General features: G+C 65.1%; 1 protein-coding gene across 2 annotated transcripts; it reads left to right on the top strand.

Moving 5' to 3' along the window:
* The first annotated feature begins 5,681 nt into the window (after window positions 1-5,681).
* GCC1 (GRIP and coiled-coil domain containing 1) lies at window positions 5,682-11,242 on the top strand. Of its 2 annotated transcripts, none has more exons than XM_083860430.1 (3): window positions 5,682-5,702; window positions 6,270-7,237; window positions 7,766-11,242. In XM_083860430.1, the coding sequence occupies exons 2-3, from the start codon at window positions 6,281-6,283 to the stop codon at window positions 9,035-9,037; spliced, it is 2,229 nt and encodes a 742-aa protein (XP_083716556.1). In that variant the 5' UTR covers window positions 5,682-5,702; window positions 6,270-6,280; the 3' UTR covers window positions 9,038-11,242. The 2 variants fall into 2 exon arrangements, with proteins under 2 accessions (XP_083716556.1, XP_083716555.1); XM_083860429.1 differs by lacking the exon at window positions 5,682-5,702 and adding an exon at window positions 5,729-5,737.
* Window positions 11,243-17,561: the final 6,319 nt, after the last annotated feature.

Below are 17,561 nucleotides of genomic sequence, written 5' to 3'. Positions count from 1 at the left end.
CACAGCTGGGCTTTGGTGCCTGGCCAGTTATATCTGCTGGGCTCAGGCCCGTCTGGATCAGGATCCAGTTATAAAAGTGCTGAGTGGAGCTGTAGATCCCGGGGTGCCTGGCTCTGTCACAGCCTCTTCCCCAGCTGTTCATCCCCACCAGCCAGTAGTAGTCGGCTCCATTGTCCTTGCAGACCAGGGGATGCCCACTGTCCCCCTGTGCCAGGAGAGAGGGCTCAGGGGCTGTGGGGGGCTGCTGCCAACCCCGGGGCTGCCTCCTCTCTCCCAACCCAGCTCTGCCTCCTTTCTCCCAGCCCAGCTCTGCCTCCTCTCTCCCAGCCCAGCTCTGCCTCCTCTCTCCCAACCCAGCTCTGCCTCCTCTCTCCCAACCCAGCTCTGCCTCCTCTCTCCCAGCCCAGCTCTGGCTCCTCTCTCCCAACCCAGCTCTGCCTCCTCTCTCCCAGCCCAGCTCTGGCTCCTCTCTCCCATCCCAGCTCTGCCTCCTCTCTCCCATCCCAGCTCTGCCTCCTCTCTCCCAGCCCAGCTCTGGCTCCTCTCTCCCAGCCCAGCTCTGCCTCCTCTCTCCCATCCCAGCTCTGGCTCCTCTCTCCCATCCCAGCTCTGCCTCCTCTCTCCCAACCCAGCTCTGGCTCCTCTCTCCCATCCCCTGCCAGCTCCTCATTCCCAGCTCAGGAAGGCTCTGCTCAGGGGCCGGAGCCTCCAGGCCCTCGGCTGGGAGCAGGCTGGGAGCTCTCCCATCTCTGCACACGGGTCCCAGATGTGCAGAGGACAGATGTTCTGGGGTCACATCCACACTTTGAGTCTGCTGGGGGCACTGGATGGGCTTTGTGGGCAGGACCAGGCCTTGGGGACAAGGGGTCATAGGACAGGGACCTGCGGGTGGGGAGGGAAGGGGAGGACGGGATGGGATGGGATGGGATGGGATGGGATGGGATGGGGTGGGATGGGATGGGATGGGATGGGATGGGATGGGGTGGGATGGGATGGGATGGGCTGGGGTGGGATGGGATGGGATGGGATGGGATGGGCTCTGTGTGGGGGCTCCTACCTGGCAGGTGTCGATGCCTCCATGGGGGTACCCGGCACACAGGTTGTCAGCATGGACGGCCCCCCCGTACCACCGGCTGCTGTTGCAGAGCTCCGTGTCCATGAGGTGGACCTTGGACTCCCGCAGAACCATTCCTGGTCCCAGAACCGTGGGAATGAGCCCCCACACTGCAGTACCATCCCCTCCCCTTCCCCCGGCCCAGCTCAGCCCTTCCCCACAGAGCGATATTGTCCAGCCGTGTCCTGCTCTTGGCCTGGAGGAGCCAGACCCATCTCTGCAGAGGCTTCACGGGGCCAGCAGGAATCGTTTGGCTGGGAAGGGACCTTACAGCTCATCCTGTTCCACGCCCCGCTCTGGCTGTGGCCAGTCCGTGTCCCCGGGGTGCCCCAGCTCGCCCTCACACATCCCTAACAGGGGAACTCACCTCTGGCAAAGTTCCAGCCGGCGATGTAGCAGGATTTCAGCTCCGAGACCCTGAGCGAGGCGTCGGGCACACAGCCCAGCTGGATGTAGTCGCTGCACTCCACGGGCTGGTCCAGCTCCACCAGGGCGATGTCGTTCCTCGCCGTGGCAGGCACGTAGTGCTGGTGCACCTGGAGCCTCTGGATGTGTCTCACCGCGGCCTCGGGGCCCGGCTGGCTCAGATCTGTGGCCCCCATCACCACCTCCCACACGGACATGTCCTTGAGGAGGTGCCTGGTGGAGAGAGGGGTGACAGGAGCAGAGCCACGGGCTCCAACATCTCCCAGGAAAGATTGGAGAAGTTTCCCAGAAACTTCTGCTTCCCAAGGCAGAGAGGGAAGTGACCTGGGCACCTGCCCGTGCTCCGGGGACATCTCTGTCCCTGCTGTGTCTTACCCGGCCCTGGCGAAGCAGTGTGCCACCGTGAGGACCCACTGGGAGCTGAGGAGGACACCTGCACACATGTGCCACGTGCCGTTCTCCCAGGTGACCTGGATGCTGACGATGCCAGGCCAGGACCCCGAGGGGACGCCGGTGCCACCCGCGACATGCGAGGAGCCAGCAGCAGAGCTGTGGTCTGAAGCCAAGGGCCAGAGCCCACAGGTGCCCCTGGAAGCACAAAGCCATCACTGCCCTGCTCGGGGACAGCAGGGACAGGCACCCCCGAGGGGCTCCTGTGTGCCCAGGCTGTGCCAGGCCAGCCCCGAGTGTCCCCGAGCCCCCTGGGGACACTCACCTGCAGCTGTCCCAGGTGCCCCCCACGGGCCCGGCCAGGGCCAGCAGGAGCAGCAGCCACAGCAAAGCCATCGGGTGGCAGAGCCAGGGCAGAGGTGTCACCTCTGGTGCCCGGGGCCCTGGCGGTGCCACCAGCCCGGCCTGATGTCACAGAGGGGGCAGTTCCATGGGCGGGGAGGGGCAAGGAGGGGTCACAGGGACGTGGAATGGTCTGGGGGGTAACGCCCCAGGGCACCAACACGGGGTGACCCAGCTCACACCCTCCTGGCTGGGAATGAGCAGCTGGAGCAGCCCTGGGAGAGGGATTTGGGGGTGCTGGGGGGGAGAGCTGGACCTGACCCAGCCCAGAACCCCCCAGTGCTGGGCTGAGCCCCCAGGGGGGACCCTGTCCCTGTGCCCAGGTGAGGCCCCACCTGCAGAGCTGCCCCAGCCCTGGGGACGCAGCAGCAGCACCTGGAGCTGCTGCACAGAGTCCAGAGGAGGCCCCGGAGCTGCTCCAGGGCTGGAGCCCCTCAGCCCCCAGGGATCCAGGCTGGGAGAGCTGGGAATGCTCCCCTGGAGAGGAGAAGGGTCCAGGGAGAGCTTCCAGCACATTCCAGGGCCCAAAGGGGCTCCAGGAGAGCTGCAGAGGGACTGGGGACAGGGACAGGACACAGGGAATGGATCCCACTGCCACAGGGCAGGGCTGGATGGGAGATTGGGAACTGGGAATTCCTGCCTGGGCTGGAATTGGCAGAGCAGCTGTGGCTGCCCCTGGATCCCTGGCAGTGGCCAAGGCCAGGCTGGACACTGGGGCTGGGCTGGGGACAGTGGGAGGTGTCCCTGCCCAAGGGACAATTCAATAACCAGCAGAAGACAGACGCTCATTAATGAAAGAAATTTTTATGTCATTTAGAACCAATGAACTTTCGTTTCTTTGTTGGCTCAGAAGGTACAAGCAGGCGACAAAATTTTGTCCCGAGGTGTTTGTAGAGGCAGGAATTTTGTTTGGCCACATCCCCTGGCCAAGGACAGAGCAGTGCTGGACTCGCCATTGGAGTTTTATTCATCCCGGCGGTTCCGAGGGAATCCGCTCTGTGTCACTGCCCGGTGTCACTGCCCGGTGTCACTGCCCGGTGTCACTGTCCTGTGTCACTGCCCGGTGTCACTGCTGGGTGTCACTGCTCTGTGTGACTGCCCGGTGTCACTGCCGGGTGTCACTGCTCTGTGTGACTGCCCGGTGTCACTGCCGGGTGTCACTGCCCGGTGTCACTGCTGGGTGTCACTGCCCGGTGTCACTGCCCGGTGTCACTGCCCGGTGTCACTGCTCTGTGTCACTGCCCTGTGTCACTGCCCGGTGTCACTGCCCGGTGTCACTGCCCTGTGTCACTGCCCTGTGTCACTGCTGGGTGTCACTGCCCGGTGTCACTGCCCTGTGTCACTGCCCGGTGTCACTGCCCTGTGTCACTGCCCTGTGTCACTGCTCTGTGTCACTGCCCGGTGTCACTGCCCGGTGTCACTGCCCTGTGTCACTGCTGGGTGTCACTGCCCTGTGTCACTGCCCTGTGTCACTGCCCGGTGTCACTGCCCTGTGTCACTGCTGGGTGTCACTGCCCGGTGTCACTGCCCAGTGTCACTGCCCTGTGTCACTGCTGGGTGTCACTGCCCAGTGTCACTGCCCGGTGTCACTGCCCTGTGTCACTGCTGGGTGTCACTGCCCTGTGTCACTGCCCTGTGTCACTGCCCTGTGTCACTGCTGGGTGTCACTGCCCTGTGTCACTGCTGGGTGTCACTGCTGGGTGTCACTGCCCTGTGTCACTGCCCTGTGTCACTGCCCTGTGTCACTGCCCTGTGTCACTGCTGGGTGTCACTGCCCTGTGTCACTGCTGGGTGTCACTGCTGGGTGTCACTGCCCTGTGTCACTGCCCGGTGTCACTGCCGAGTGTCACTGCCCTGTGTCACTGCTGGGTGTCACTGCTGGGTGTCACTGCTCTGTGTCACTGCCCTGTGTCACTGCTCTGTGTCACTGCCCGGTGTCACTGCCCTGTGTCACTGCCCTGTGTCACTGCTCTGTGTCACTGCCCTGTGTCACTGCCCGGTGTCACTGCCCTGTGTCACTGCTCTGTGTCACTGCCCTGTGTCACTGCCCTGTGTCACTGCCCGGTGTCACTGCCCGGTGTCACTGCCCGGTGTCACTACCCTGTGTCACTGCCCTGTGTCACTGCCCGGTGTCACTGCCCTGTGTCACTGCTGGGTGTCACTGCCCGGTGTCACTGCCCTGTGTCACTGCCCGGTGTCACTGCTGGGTGTCACTGCCCTGTGTCACTGCCCGGTGTCACTGCCCGGTGTCACTGCCCTGTGTCACTGCCCTGTGTCACTGCCCGGTGTCACTGCCCGGTGTCACTGCCCTGTGTCACTGCCCTGTGTCACTGCTGGGTGTCACTGCCCGGTGTCACTGCTCTGTGTCACTGCCCTGTGTCACTGCTGGGTGTCACTGCCCGGTGTCACTGCCGGGTGTCACTGCCCTGTGTCACTGCCCTGTGTCACTGCCCTGTGTCACTGCTGGGTGTCACTGCCCAGTGTCACTGCTCTGTGTCACTGCCCTGTGTCACTGCCCTGTGTCACTGCTCGGTGTCACTGTCCTGTGTCACTGCTGGGTGTCACTGCCCGGTGTCACTGCTCTGTGTCACTGCCCTGTGTCACTGCCCTGTGTCACTGCCCGGTGTCACTGCCCGGTGTCACTGCCCTGTGTCACTGCCCTGTGTCACTGCCCTGTGTCACTGCTGGGTGTCACTGCTGGGTGTCACTGCCCGGTGTCACTGCTCTGTGTCACTGCTGGGTGTCACTGCCCGGTGTCACTGCCCTGTGTCACTGCCCGGTGTCACTGCCCTGTGTCACTGCCCTGTGTCACTGCCCTGTGTCACTGCTGGGTGTCACTGCCCTGTGTCACTGCTCGGGCTGGCATTGAGACCCCCTCGGGGGGACATGAGGGGACATAGGGGACACGGGGGACACGGGGAGGACATGGCAGGACACGGAGAGGACACAGGAGGACAGGAGGGGGACACGAGGGGGCACATGGAGGGACAAGGACCCCCCGCACTGTCACCGTCCTGCAGAGCCGAACCGAAGGCCCCGCCCCTTTTCCTTGACCACGCCCACACCGATATCCACACATCATTGGCCGCCGCTGCCCCGTTCGCGCGCAGGCCACGCCCCCGCGCCATCAGGCCACGCCCCCAGAGCGCCGGGCCACGCCCACTTTGCTCGCTGAGGCTCCGCCCCCTCGCGTGGCCAAGTCACGCCCACAAGGCGGGGCAGCAGGATGAGGCCCCGCCCCACCTCGTAGCTCCGCCCACACCTCGTATTATATGGAGCCTGGTACCGCCCCCCCATCACGCGCCCCCTTTTGCTCCGCCCACACCGGGCGCTTCCGGCGGAAGTGGCGGCGCGGCGGAAGCGGCCGGCGGTGGGGGGGACCGGAGGGCCCGGAGGGCCCGGCAGGTGAGGAGTGAGGGGCCTGAGGCGCCCAGGGGCGTCAGGATGGTCCTGAGGGGGTAACCATGGGGGGCCCGGGTGGTGACGATGGCCCTGGGGGTCAGGGGGCGGTCTGGGGGTCCTGAAGGAGTCAGGGTAGTCCTGGGGAGGTGACAACGGGGGGCCCAGGGGGATCCAGGAGGTGTCGGGGGGGTTACAGTGGTGTCCGGGGGGGGCAACATGGGGGTTCCCAGAGGGGTCAGGAAGGGGGCCCTAGGGGGGTCAGGAAGGGAGTCCTGGAGGGGTGTTCAGAGGGGGGTCCTGGTGGGGTCAGGACGGGAGTTTTGGGGGTTCAGGGTGGGAGTCTCTAGGGGTTCAGGCTGTGGGTCCTGGTGGGGTTCAGGCTGTGGGTCCTGGGGGGTTCAGGATGGCAGCCCTGAGCAGCGGTGAGAACAGTGATATTTATGATGTTTGCTGCCCGTTTGGTGTCCTGGTGGGCCCAGAACGACGCTTCAGCCCATCCCAAAGGTCCCTTTCCCCTCTCCCCGTTTCCCCCCAGACTCCCCCACCATGGAGAAGTTCGGGATGAACTTCGGGGGCGGCCCCAGCCGGAAGGAGCTGCTGGAGACCATCGAGACTCAGAAGCAGCAGCTCCTGCGCTTCCAGGCGCGCCTCAAGGACGTGGTCCAGGCCTACAAGAGCCTCCTGAAGGAGAAGGAGGCGCTGGAGGCCAGCCTGAAGGTGCTCTCCGTGTCCCACGAGGGGGATTTGGCCGTGCCACCCCCTCCCGCAGCAGCTGGGGACTGTCCTGACGACCGGAGCTCCGAGCACAGCGAGGACAGCACGGGGACGGCCGCCAGTGTGGACACTGCCACCAGTGCCACCAGTGCCACCAACGCCAAGGGCGACGAGGAGGACAAACCCACCGCTCTTCCTCCCCAGAGGACAGAGGATCCTGGCGGCCCCGAGGGCGGGGATCTCGGCGCCGGGGCAGACCCCGAGCGGCGTCTGAAGGCTCAGCTGGCCACGCTGACGGCCGCGCTGGCCACGGTGACCCAGGAGAAGTCCCGCATGGAGGCCTCGTACCAGGCGGAGCGGCGGCAGATGAAGCAGGAGCTGGAGGAGGCGGCGGGCAGGGAGGAGGAGCTGCGGCGCCTGCAGGAGCAGCTGGCCCAGACCCGCGGCCGCCTCCTGGCGCAGCAGCAGGAGCGGGAACAGGAGCAGGGAGACCACGGGGTGATGCTGCGGGAGCTGCAGGAGCTGCTGCGGGCAGAGAGGGAAGGGAGAGGCCGTGCAGAGAGGGAGCTGCAGGAGGCTCGGGAGGAGCTGGCAGGCAGCGCTGGGGCCGCACAGGGACACGAGCAGCACGCCAGGCAGCTGAGCCAGGAGCTGGAGGAGCTCCGCAGGGAGATGCAGGCACTCAGGGAGGAGAGCAGCAAGCCCGACCCCCGGATCCAGGAGCTGCAGGAGGAGATGGCCGGCATCAAGAACCACTTCCAGCTGCAGCTGGTGCAGGAGATGAAGAAGGTGGTTCCTGGTTGGGAGTGAGGGAGGTGTCCAGGGGTTGGGGAAGGGTTTGGGGTTAGAGGAACCAAATTACCTCTCCTGGTCTCTCAGAGTCCAAAGAGTCCTGGCTTTGGTTGATGGGATGACAGTCCTGGGATGTGTCCAGGGAGTGGGGCTGGAGCAGGACAGATTCCCCTTCCCAGTCCCTCAGATTCCAGGAGGTTTGAAATAAATGGCACAGGGTGCCCAGAGCAGCTGTGGCTGCCCCTGGATCCCTGGCAGTGGCCAAGGCCAGGCTGGACACTGGGGCTGGGCTGGGGACAGTGGGAGGTGTCCCTGCCATGGCAGGGGTGGCCCTGGGGGGGCTCTGGGCTCCCTTCCCACCCAAACCATCCCAAGATTCCAAACACACAAATCCCCAAAAATCCAGTACAGGGAGGTGTGTCAGGCAGCATTCCCGGGGTGGGGCGAACCTGTGACCCCAGGTGTGTCCCCAGGTGTGTCCCCACATGTCCCCAAGCTGCCCTAACCCCAACCATGTCCCCACAGACAGCCCAGGCTGAGGAGCAGCTCCGGCAGCGCTCGCAGCGGGAGGAGCAGCGCGTGGCCGAGCTGGAGGCCCAGGTGTCCCAGGTCTCCGAGCTGCTGGGCACCTACGAGAAGGCCAAGCAGAGGGACCAGGGCACCATCCAGAGGCTCAAGGACCGCATCGTGCAGCTGGACCTGGAGAACAAGACCTTGGCCATGGCCGCCTCCAGCCGCTCCCTGGGCGAGGTGGCCGTGGAGGAGGCCACGCTGGACGTCACCGCGCTCAAGGAGAAGATGGAGAAGCTGAGGAAGCTGCTGCAGGTGGCGGCCGGGAAGGGCTCAGAGGTGGAAGAGCCACAGGAGTCAGATCTGCCCCCAGGCACTGAGAACGGGGACAAAGCTCCAGGCGGGCACTGCCAGCAGGAGGAGCTGAGGCAGCTCAAGGAGGAGTTTGAACGCTACAAAGTGAGGGCACAGCAGGTGCTCAAGAGCAAGGCCAGCAAGGACGTGGGGCTGGCCAAGGAGCTGGAGGAGGCGCGGGAGCAGCTGGCGGAGCTGCGGGACAAGCACGTCCTGCTGCAGCTGGCCAGTGATGACACGGAGAGGCAGCACCGGCAGGAGCTGGAGGCCAAGAGGCAGGAGCTGTCCCAGCTGCAGCAGCTGCACCGGCAGGAGCTGGAGCGCTGCCAGCTGGAGTTCCGGGAGCGGGCGCTGCGCCTGGAGGAGGAGATGCACAAGCAGCGAGACCGGGCGCTGGCCGTGCTGGCCGAGAAGGACCGCGAGCTGGAGCAGCTCCGCGCCCTCACGCTGCCCCACGGCCCCAAGAGCTGCCAGGATAGAACCCCCGGAGACCTTCCCAGCCAGGATTCCTCAGAGATCCTCCCTCAGGAGCTGCAGCTGTGCTTGGGCTCCGAGCCCACCTTCTTCCTGTACGCGGAGCAGCTGGCGCGCAAGGAGGTGGAGATCGCGGCGCTGCGGAAACACAAACACCAGCTGGAGGTGCAGCTGCACCAGCTGCAGGGCAGGGCCCTGGCCGAGGAGGACAAGCACCGCGAGGAGGTGGCGGCGCTGCGGGGGGAGATCCAGAAGAGCTGCCGGGACAGGAGCAGGGAAGGGGCCAACCTGGAGTACCTGAAGAACGTGGTGTACCGGTTCCTGACGCTGCCCGACGCGCGCGGCCGGCAGCAGACGCTCACGGCCATCCAGGCCATCCTGCACTTCAGCCCCGAGGAGAAGCTCAGCATCGCCAAGAGCTCGGCCCACGGCTCCTGGTGGCTCCACGGGAAGAGATGAGGCCTGGGGGTTGTTCACCCTTTTTTTTCTCCTTCCTGAGGAACTAGCCAAAACCTCGTCCCGGCCACGCCCGGAGCTCTCTCCGGGATTTGGGCTCCCCGTGGTGTTTTTAGCACTAATTTGCAGTGGGATGGTGCCAACTCTTCCAGCCCCAAAGCCTTTGTGGTGGGAATTTGCTCCGAGTTGGGACTTGATCTGAATTGAAGGTGCTGAGCTTTTTGAAAGGTGATTTAAAAGCAATGCCTACCTGTCAGGCGTGGGAGCGAGTGGAATTCGCTTGGATATTCAAGCTCCAGCCAGGCCGGTGACTCAGGACATGAAAGGGAAGGTGGGAAGCACTTTAGGTGGAGCTAAAATAGCATCAGGCCATGGAAAGCTCAGGGAGATGGGGCTCAGTGCAGGAAATCTTGGGCATTTCCCTCTAAGGTTCTTTTCCAGAGCCGCATTTAACCAGTGGATGCAATTCCAGGCTCATCCAGGGGCTCAGGCTCTCCTTCCTTCCCAGGGATCCTCTCTGGGTTATCAGGGATTCCAGGAAGGAGAAAGGATCTCCCTGTGGATGATTCCTATTGGGAGGCACTGCCAGGTGGGAATCTGAGCTGGCTGGGAGCTGGAAGCAGAGCAAGGGCTGAAATGAGTGCCCTGCTCCTGGTTTTTGAGGGTTCCAGGGAAGTTTGGCTGCTCTGTGGTGCTGATTTGGGAAGGAAGGGGCTGCTCCTGCTGGGATGGGAGCAGCAGTGAGGGACAGGAGGTGACAGCTCTGGGCAGTGACCCTGGTGACAGTCACAGCCTGCCCAGGGCTCAGGGACATTGAGGTTCTTCCCTGAATTCTTGAGATTTGGTGAAAGAAGGAAACCAGGACATCCTGAAACGCCCTGGGATGTTCTGCTGGCAGAGCTGCACCCCTGGATTTGCCTCCCCTGGATCCTCCAGAGCCTCCCCCTCTGCACAGGAAAAGCCTCTCTGGGCTTGTTTTCCTGCCCCGTGTTTGGAACTCAATCCTGGCTGCTAAAGCCAGGCCCAGGGACAGGTCTGGATTAACACCCCAGGGAGTCCTGGAACTGAGTCAGGAGCAGGTTTGGGAGCAGCTCCTGGTGCTGCAGTGGCCAGAGAGCCTTGGGAAGGACCCTGGGATAAACATCTCTCCTGCCACAGCCACCCCTGGCACTGCCAGGGACAAGGACAGGGATCCTGGAATGCTGCAGCCACCCCTGGCACTGCCAGGGACAAGGACAGGGACCAGCAACTTCCCTCCTTTCCTCCTTGCCTGTCCTGCTCCTGTGAGCAGCCAAATTCCCTGGATTCCCTTCTGGCCAGGGCAGCCCTTAGTGCCAATTTCTCCTCCAAAAAATCCTCAGGGAAAACGTGCCCCGGGCAGAGCCTGTCCCTGCTGGGAGGGGGACAGAGCTCAGCCCTTCCCGGGGCTCCAGGCAGGGATGTTCCCACTGGGAACAGCAGGATCCAGGTGGGGGGAACAGGGTGGGAGTGGGAGAGTTTGTCCCAGGAATGTTTGAAACGTTCCTGAAGGATGAAAGTGCTGGGGAGAGCCCGGTCCCTGCTCCCGGTTTGGAAATGTGGAATCAAGGGGCACCTCTGGAATGGCAGGGATGGCTCCAGCTCTTTCCCTGGAGCTGTTCCCACAACCCCAGGGGGAGGTAAAGCCTCGTCCTGCTGCTCAGGCTGAGAGAATGGATCCCTGCTCTCCCTCTGCTCCTGCAGGATGGAGTGACCTGGAGTGGACCCCAGGGGTGCTGGGGACCCGTGTGGGGCCAGCTGGGTGGGGAAATGGGGTGGGAGCAGGGGGACAGTGTGGGGTGACAGATTGGGGCAGGGAATCAGTGTGGGATCCAGGAGGAACAGGGACAAGGCAGGGGACAGCTGGGACAGGGACAAGGCAGGGGACAGGAGGGACAAGGCAGGGTCCAGCTGGGACAGGGACAAGGCAGGGGACAGGAGGGACAAGGCAGGGTCCAGCTGTGAGGACCCAGATCCATCCCAGTGCCCTCCATCTGTTCCTGGCAGAGGAAGATGAGGAAGCTGCTGCAGAGGAGCATCTCCAGGAGTGCCCAGCTCAGTGTCACTGTCACCCCCCTGCAGCTCCCAGTGCCATTCCTTCCTCTGCTCCCTTCCAGCCCTTCTCCCTCTGCTCCTTCCCTCTCTCCCTTCAGCCAATATCCCTGAAATAAAGGTAAAATTCCTGTTTGAGGGGACTCTGGTGGCTCCTGGGGATGGGATGGGCATTGCTTGGGATTTTTGGTAGATATTGGAACATCCTTGGGTTTAAAATTGCCACAAAGTTGGTAAATCCTGTGATTTCCTGAGGTTCCTGGGGGTGTGAGAGCAGGGATGGTTCATTCCTGCGCCTGCAGTCGAGGTGTGGCAGCTGAACGGAGGAGGATGCCAGAGGAGTCTGGAATTGAGAATCCTGGGATGGTTTGGGTGGGAAGGGACCCCAGAGCCCCCCCAGGGCCACCCCTGCCATGGCAGGGACACCTCCCACTGTCCCCAGCCCAGCCCCAGTGTCCAGCCTGGCCTTGGCCACTGCCAGGGATCCAGGGGCAGCCACAGCTGCTCTGCCAATTCCAGCCCAGGCAGGAATTCCCAGTTCCCAATCTCCCACCCAGCCCTGCCCTGTGGCAGTGGGAAGCCATTCCCTGTGTCCTGTCCCTGTCCCCAGTCCCTCTGCAGCTCTCCTGGAGCCCCTTTGGGCCCTGGAATGTGCTGGAAGCTCTCCCTGGACCCTTCTCCTCTCCAGGGGAGCATTCCCAGCTCTCCCAGCCTGGATCCCTGGGGGCTGAGGGGCTCCAGCCCTGGAGCAGCTCCGGGGCCTCCTCTGGACTCTGCAGCACCTCAAGGAGCTCCCGGCTGTTCTCCCGGAGCTGTTCTCTCATTTCTAATGTGCCCAGGGGCATCCAGAGCTCATTTGGCCTCTCCCGCGCCCGGGGCCGGTCCCTCCCCGCTCCCGGGGCTGGCGCGGCACCGCCCGCTCCTCTGGGAGCTCCTGCTGCTCCTCTGGGATTTTCTGCTGCTCTGGGAGCTCCCGCCGCCCCGGCCGGGCAGGTTCCTCCGGCTGCCCGTGTCCCGCAGTTGGGCGTGGAGAGAACCCGGGGAGCCGCGGCGGCGGGAGCTCCTTCCATCCCTTCCATCCCCTCCTTCCATCCCCTCCTTCCATCCCATCCCTCCATCCCATCCCTCCATCCCATCCCTCCATCCCATCCTTCCATCCCATCCGTCCATCCCATCCGTCCATCCCATCCCTCCATCCCATCCGTCCATCCCATCCTTCCATCCCATCCGTCCATCCCATCCTTCCATCCCATCCGTCCATCCCATCCGTCCATCCCATCCTTCCATCCCATCCTTCCATCCCATCCTTCCATCCCATCCTTCCATCCCATCCGTCCATCCCATCCCATCCCATCCTTCCATCCCATCCCATCCATCGGTCCCTCCCGGGCTCCGGCCATGGCCCGGGCACAGGACCAGCCCCCGGCGCTGTCGGACACTCAGGTAAAGCCGTGCGGGGCTCTCTGAGCGCCGGGAGCGGCTCCGCCGAGCGCTGCCCTCCCATCCCAACCAATCCTGCCCGAGGGGCGCCCCCCGTGCGGGGTTTGGGGTTTGGGGGCCGGCCCGGGGTGGGCACGGCCGCCAGCGGGGGAGGGTGAGAGCCGGGCAGGGCTTTCCCCGGGGCTGGAGAGGCTTTTCCCACGCGGGATCCGCCCGGCTCCGGCTCCTCGGCCCTCCCGGCCCCGGGCGAGGGAACCAGAGGAGCTCCCGGGGGAAAACTCGGGAGGAAGAGGCGGGGAAAGCCCCACCACGGGCAGACACCCCGAGGGGCTCCGAGGAGCCGCCCCGGGCCCCTCCATTCCCCAACAGCGACGGGAAACGCCTCGGCTGCGGCTCCTGGGCAGGGGCGGCCGAGGGTCCCACATCCCACCCCGGGGGGGGCTCGGGGTGGCCCCGCTCCCCCCGGCCCAGCCCGCGCTCCCTCCGTGCCCCCCGCAGGTCCTGGTGGTGACGGGTGTCACCCTCCCGGCCGCGCTGCTCAGGTGGGTCCTGTCCCCTGTTCCCTGTCCCCTTGTCCCTTGTCCCCTGTCCCCTGTCCCCTATCCCCTATCCCTTATCCCTTGTCCCTTGTCCCCTGTCCCCTGGGCTGGCACCTGGGGGTGGCCGGGACACTCATCCCCCGCCCCGTCCCCTGCAGCCTCCTGGGCAGCGGATCCGTCCTCGCTGTCACCTCCTGCCAGGGGCGCTGCTGTCACATCCAGGTGAGTGTCACCGGCCCCTGGGCACTGCTGCCACATCCAGGTGAGTGTCCCCAGCTCCTGGCAGTGTCACTGCTGCCACATCCAGGTGAGTGTCCCCGGCCCCTGGGCACTGCTGCCACATCCAGGTGAGTGTCCCCGGCTCCTGGCAGTGTCACTGCTGCCACATCCAGGTGAGTGTCCCCGGCTCCCAGGACACAGGGCTGGGTCTGGCCCAGCTCAGCCCGACTCAAAGCCGGGCCAACCCCAGTTTGGAGTCCCGGGCGGGGGCAGGAGGTGCAGGACGCCCAACACCCGGCGCTGGCCCCGGGAGCTGCCGGGGGCTGCTGCCCCCGGGGCTGAGGCTGTCCCCTGTCCCCCGCAGCTGCGGCCGCTGTTCCTCCTGGCCCTGGCGGATTTCCTGGGCGCCGCGGCCCTGCTGGGCACAGGGACCATCCCGCTGCTGCCGGCCCCGCTCTCCGTGCCCGCCTACGCCGCCTGTCCCTACGGGAGGATGCTCACCACGGTGAGGGGACACTGCTGGGGACAGCTGGGGCCTGTCTGCGGCCGGAGTGTCCTGGGGACGGTGTCCTGGGGTCCCTCCGCGGGGTGGGCACCGGGACAGGTCAGCCCACAGGGGTGTGGGGCACGGGGGGGATGGACGGGGGGATTGGGGTGTCGGGGGGCGGTGGGAGGTGTCCTGGTGGCGCTGGACGCAGCAGGGTCCCCTGTCCCTGTCCCTCTCTCTCCCAGACCTCCTACGCCGTCTCGTTCCTCATGGTCGTTGTTTACGCCTACGAGTCGCACCGCACGGTCCTGGGGGGGCGCGCCCGGCCCCCGGCGGCGCTGCAGGTCCGGGAACCTCCGGGAACCGCCCTGGACACACACGGGGGAGCAGCGGGGCGGTCCAGGGAATTCGGGGTTCCCCTCGGAGCGGGGCGGCCCCGGCTCACGGCGGTTCTTCTGCAGGAGCGGAGCCGCTGCCTGGAGAGCGCCCGGCAGGGGATTCCCTACGTGCTGGCCTGGTAGGTGCCGGTCCCGGCCCCGCCGGGAGCGCCCGGGGTGTCCCGGGGCTCTCACATCCCTCCCTCCATCCCTCCATCCATCCATCCATCCATCCATCCATCCATCCATCCATCCATCCATCCATCCATCCATCCATCCCTCCATCCCTCCCCAGGCTGGTTCCGGCTCTGACTCTCCTGGGGCAGCTCCTCGCCCGCGGCTCCTCCGCCGCCGCCATCGTGCCCGTGGTGCCCTGGGACAGCCCCAACGCCACTTTCAGCCTTTACTGCTCCAGGTGAGGCCCCTCCGCCCCTGCCCGAGGCACCGCCGCGGCCCCGGGACCCCGGGCGAGGCTTCGGGACCGCCGGCACCGCTCTGTCCTTGCAGCTGCCTCCTCCTGATCCACCCCAGGCACGACATCTGCTCCCAGGTGGGCTCTGCCCCTTCCCGGGGGGCTCCGGGGGTCTCTGGCCCGGCCCCGCTCATCTCCCGTTGCCTCCCAGGCCGGCGTGGGGCAGAACGCGGGGCTGGAGGAGAAAATCATCTTCCTGCTGTACCTGCTGCTGGTGCTGGGCTGCTGCTCGGTGAGGCCCCGGCTCGGGGATGGGTCTGGGGGTTCCCCAGGTCCCCAGTGAGCCTCGGCCCCCCCGCAGCTCCTGTACCGGCCCCGGGGGTGGGTCTGGGGGTTCCCCAGGGCCCCAGTGAGCCCCGGCCCCCCGCAGCTCCTGTACCGGCCCCGGGGGTGGGTCTGGGGGTTCCCCAGGGCCCCAGTGAACCCCGGCCCCCCGCAGCTCCTGTACCGGCCCCGGGGTGGGTCTGGGGGTTCCCCAGGGCCCCAGTGAACCCCGGCCCCCCGCAGCTCCTGTACCGGCGGGTGCGGCTCCGGTGCCGGGGGAAGGCGGCGCTGCCGCTGCTGAGCCTGGGGGATAACGGGGGATCCGGGGCCGGGAGCGGCCGCAGCGTCAGCAGAGCCTCGTTCAACTTCCAGCTGGTCTTCCTGCTCTGCTGGGCGCCAGGTAAGGCCGGGGGGGTCCCAGAGCCCCCCCAGCCCTGCAGGGTCACATTTGGGGTGTCCCCAGCTCCCCCAGCCCTGCAGGGTCACATTTGGGGTGTCCCAAAGCCCCCCATCCCTGCAGGGTCACATTTGGGGTGTCCCCAGCTCCCCCAGCCCTATGAGGGCCACACTGGGAACATCCCACCAAGGAATGTCCTCCTGTGTCCCCCCCACAGCCTTCCTCCTCACCATCCTCTCCTTCAGCAGCATCAGCCCTGCCTCGCTCTTCATCCTCTACGTGTCCACAGTGAGTAAAGCCCCTTTCCCAGCCCTCCCAGGCTGGACATTTGTCCCCACCCCAGGTGGGAGCTGTCACAGCCCTTGGGGACACCCTGAACCCAGCCTGGCTCTTCCTGCTGGTTTTGGGGTTGAGATTTCACCCCTTGGCCCTTCCTGGGGGCTGATGTGCTTTAATAGGCCACACCAGGAGGGAAGTCCCCCTGTGTCCTGTGCCACCCTGCCTGGGCTGTGCCTGCAGGGCCCTGAGCCCCTGTCCCTGTGTCCCCAGGCCCTGTCCCTGTGTCCCTGCAGGGCCCTGAGCCCCTGTCCCTGTGTCCCCAGGCTCTGAGCGTGTCCCTGCAGGGTTTCCTGCACAGTCTGGTCTACGGCTGGCTGAGGGAGAATTTCCGCAGGGAGGTGCTGGCCCGGAGCCGCGCCCTGCCCAGCCCCGAGGGGCTCCAGGCTTTCTACGATGACTCGCTGGGAGCTGATCCCTGAGCTGCCACCCCATCCCTGGGGGCTGATCCCTGAGCTCCCACCCCATCCCATCCCATCCCATCCCATCCCATCCCATCCCATCCCATCCCATCCCATCCCATCCCATCCCATCCCATCCCATCCCATCCCATCCCATCCCATCCCATCCCATCCCAGGCGGGATTTGCACATTCCCAGCAGCTCAGGGAATCCTGGAATGGTTTGGGTGGGAAGGGACCCCAAAGCCCCTCCAGTGCCACCCCTGCCGTGGCAGGGACACCTTTCCTGGCTCCCAGCAGGATCCCCTGGGTGTGGCCCCTCATTTGGGGAGGGCCCAGGTGGGGCTGGGCAGGTCCCACACCTGCAGCCCCTCCCTGCTGGAGACCCCCCAACTTCCAGCCCCTGCTCCGTGCAGATCCACAGGGATGGAATCCCAGAACCACTGAGGCTGGAAAAGCAGCTGTGGCTGCCCCTGGATCCCTGGAGTGGCCAAGGCCAGGCTGGACACTGGGGCTGGGCTGGGGACAGTGGGAGGTGTCCCTGCCATGGCAGGGGTGGCCCTGGGGGGGCTCTGGGGTCCCTTCCCACCCAAACCATCCCAAGACTGTGGGATATTGGGGTTGCAGGAGATGGGGTCTGGTCTCCTTGGGAGGAATGCAAAGCTACAAACACATCCCTGAGGGGGAATTCCTGAAGGAGAAGTTTGGTCTATTGAGGAACAGCTACAGGAGATGGTGGAATCCCCACCCCTGCAGGGATCTCAGAGCCCTCTGGAGGTGGCACTTGGGGACAGGGTCAGTGTGGCCTTGGCAGTGCTGGAGGGGGTTGGACTCGATGGGCTCTGAGGTTTTTCCAGCCCAAACACCTCCATGAGTGAGTCTTGGGAAGGGCAGAGGGACACGGAGCCACCCACAGGTGCTGGGGACCCTCTGGAACACCGGGATGGCCACAAGTGCCCAAGAGCAGGGACAACCTCTCCCACCCCAATAAACCTCCCCAGCCTCCAAACCAGCACCAGTTTGGCTCCAGGGTTTGTTCTAAACTAACATTTCCTGCTTCACAGGAGGGTTTGGGGCCTGCATGGACACACCTGGGGGTTGAACAGGATTGACACCATCCCTAAAGGGATTGCTCAGAATTCCTTAGTTCAGCAGGGCCAGGGGCACTGAGACACCCAGCAGCCTCCTGCTGCTCCTGCCTGGCTCCAGAGGGAAATTCAGGAGGAGTTCAGCTCTCTCTGAGCCCCCCCAAGCCCTCCCCAGCCCCAAGAACGGGCAGGGACTGATGGAAAAGCTTCACTGGGAGCACTGGGAGCTGCCCCAGCTCAGGGCAGGAACAATCCAACAATCCCACCACGTGCAGAGGTGCTGGGTTTGACCCCTCCAGGCTGCCACATCCCTCCCAAACCCTTTTTTTAGGCTAAAATCTCATCCCTGGATGAACCCCCTGGTGGTGCAATGCCGTTTTGGAGCACCAGTGATCCCAGCAAACCCATTCCCAAGGCAGGAAGGGGATCCCAGGCACA

Source organism: Zosterops lateralis (assembly GCF_965231275.1).
Source record: "Zosterops lateralis genome assembly, chromosome: 4".
In the NCBI taxonomy this organism is placed as follows: Eukaryota; Metazoa; Chordata; class Aves; order Passeriformes; family Zosteropidae; genus Zosterops; species Zosterops lateralis.
The sequence above is the reverse complement of the archived record's forward strand: the minus strand, read 5'-3'. Positions and strand labels throughout refer to the sequence as shown.

Coding starts and splice junctions, on each gene's coding strand:
- GCC1 (XM_083860430.1), top strand. CDS start 6,281: ATGGAGAAGTTCGGGATGAACTTCGGGGGCGGCCCCAGCCGGAAGGAG. Junction 7,238..7,765: donor TGGTGCAGGAGATGAAGAAG/GTGGTTCCTGGT, acceptor ATGTCCCCACAG/ACAGCCCAGGCTGAGGAGCA.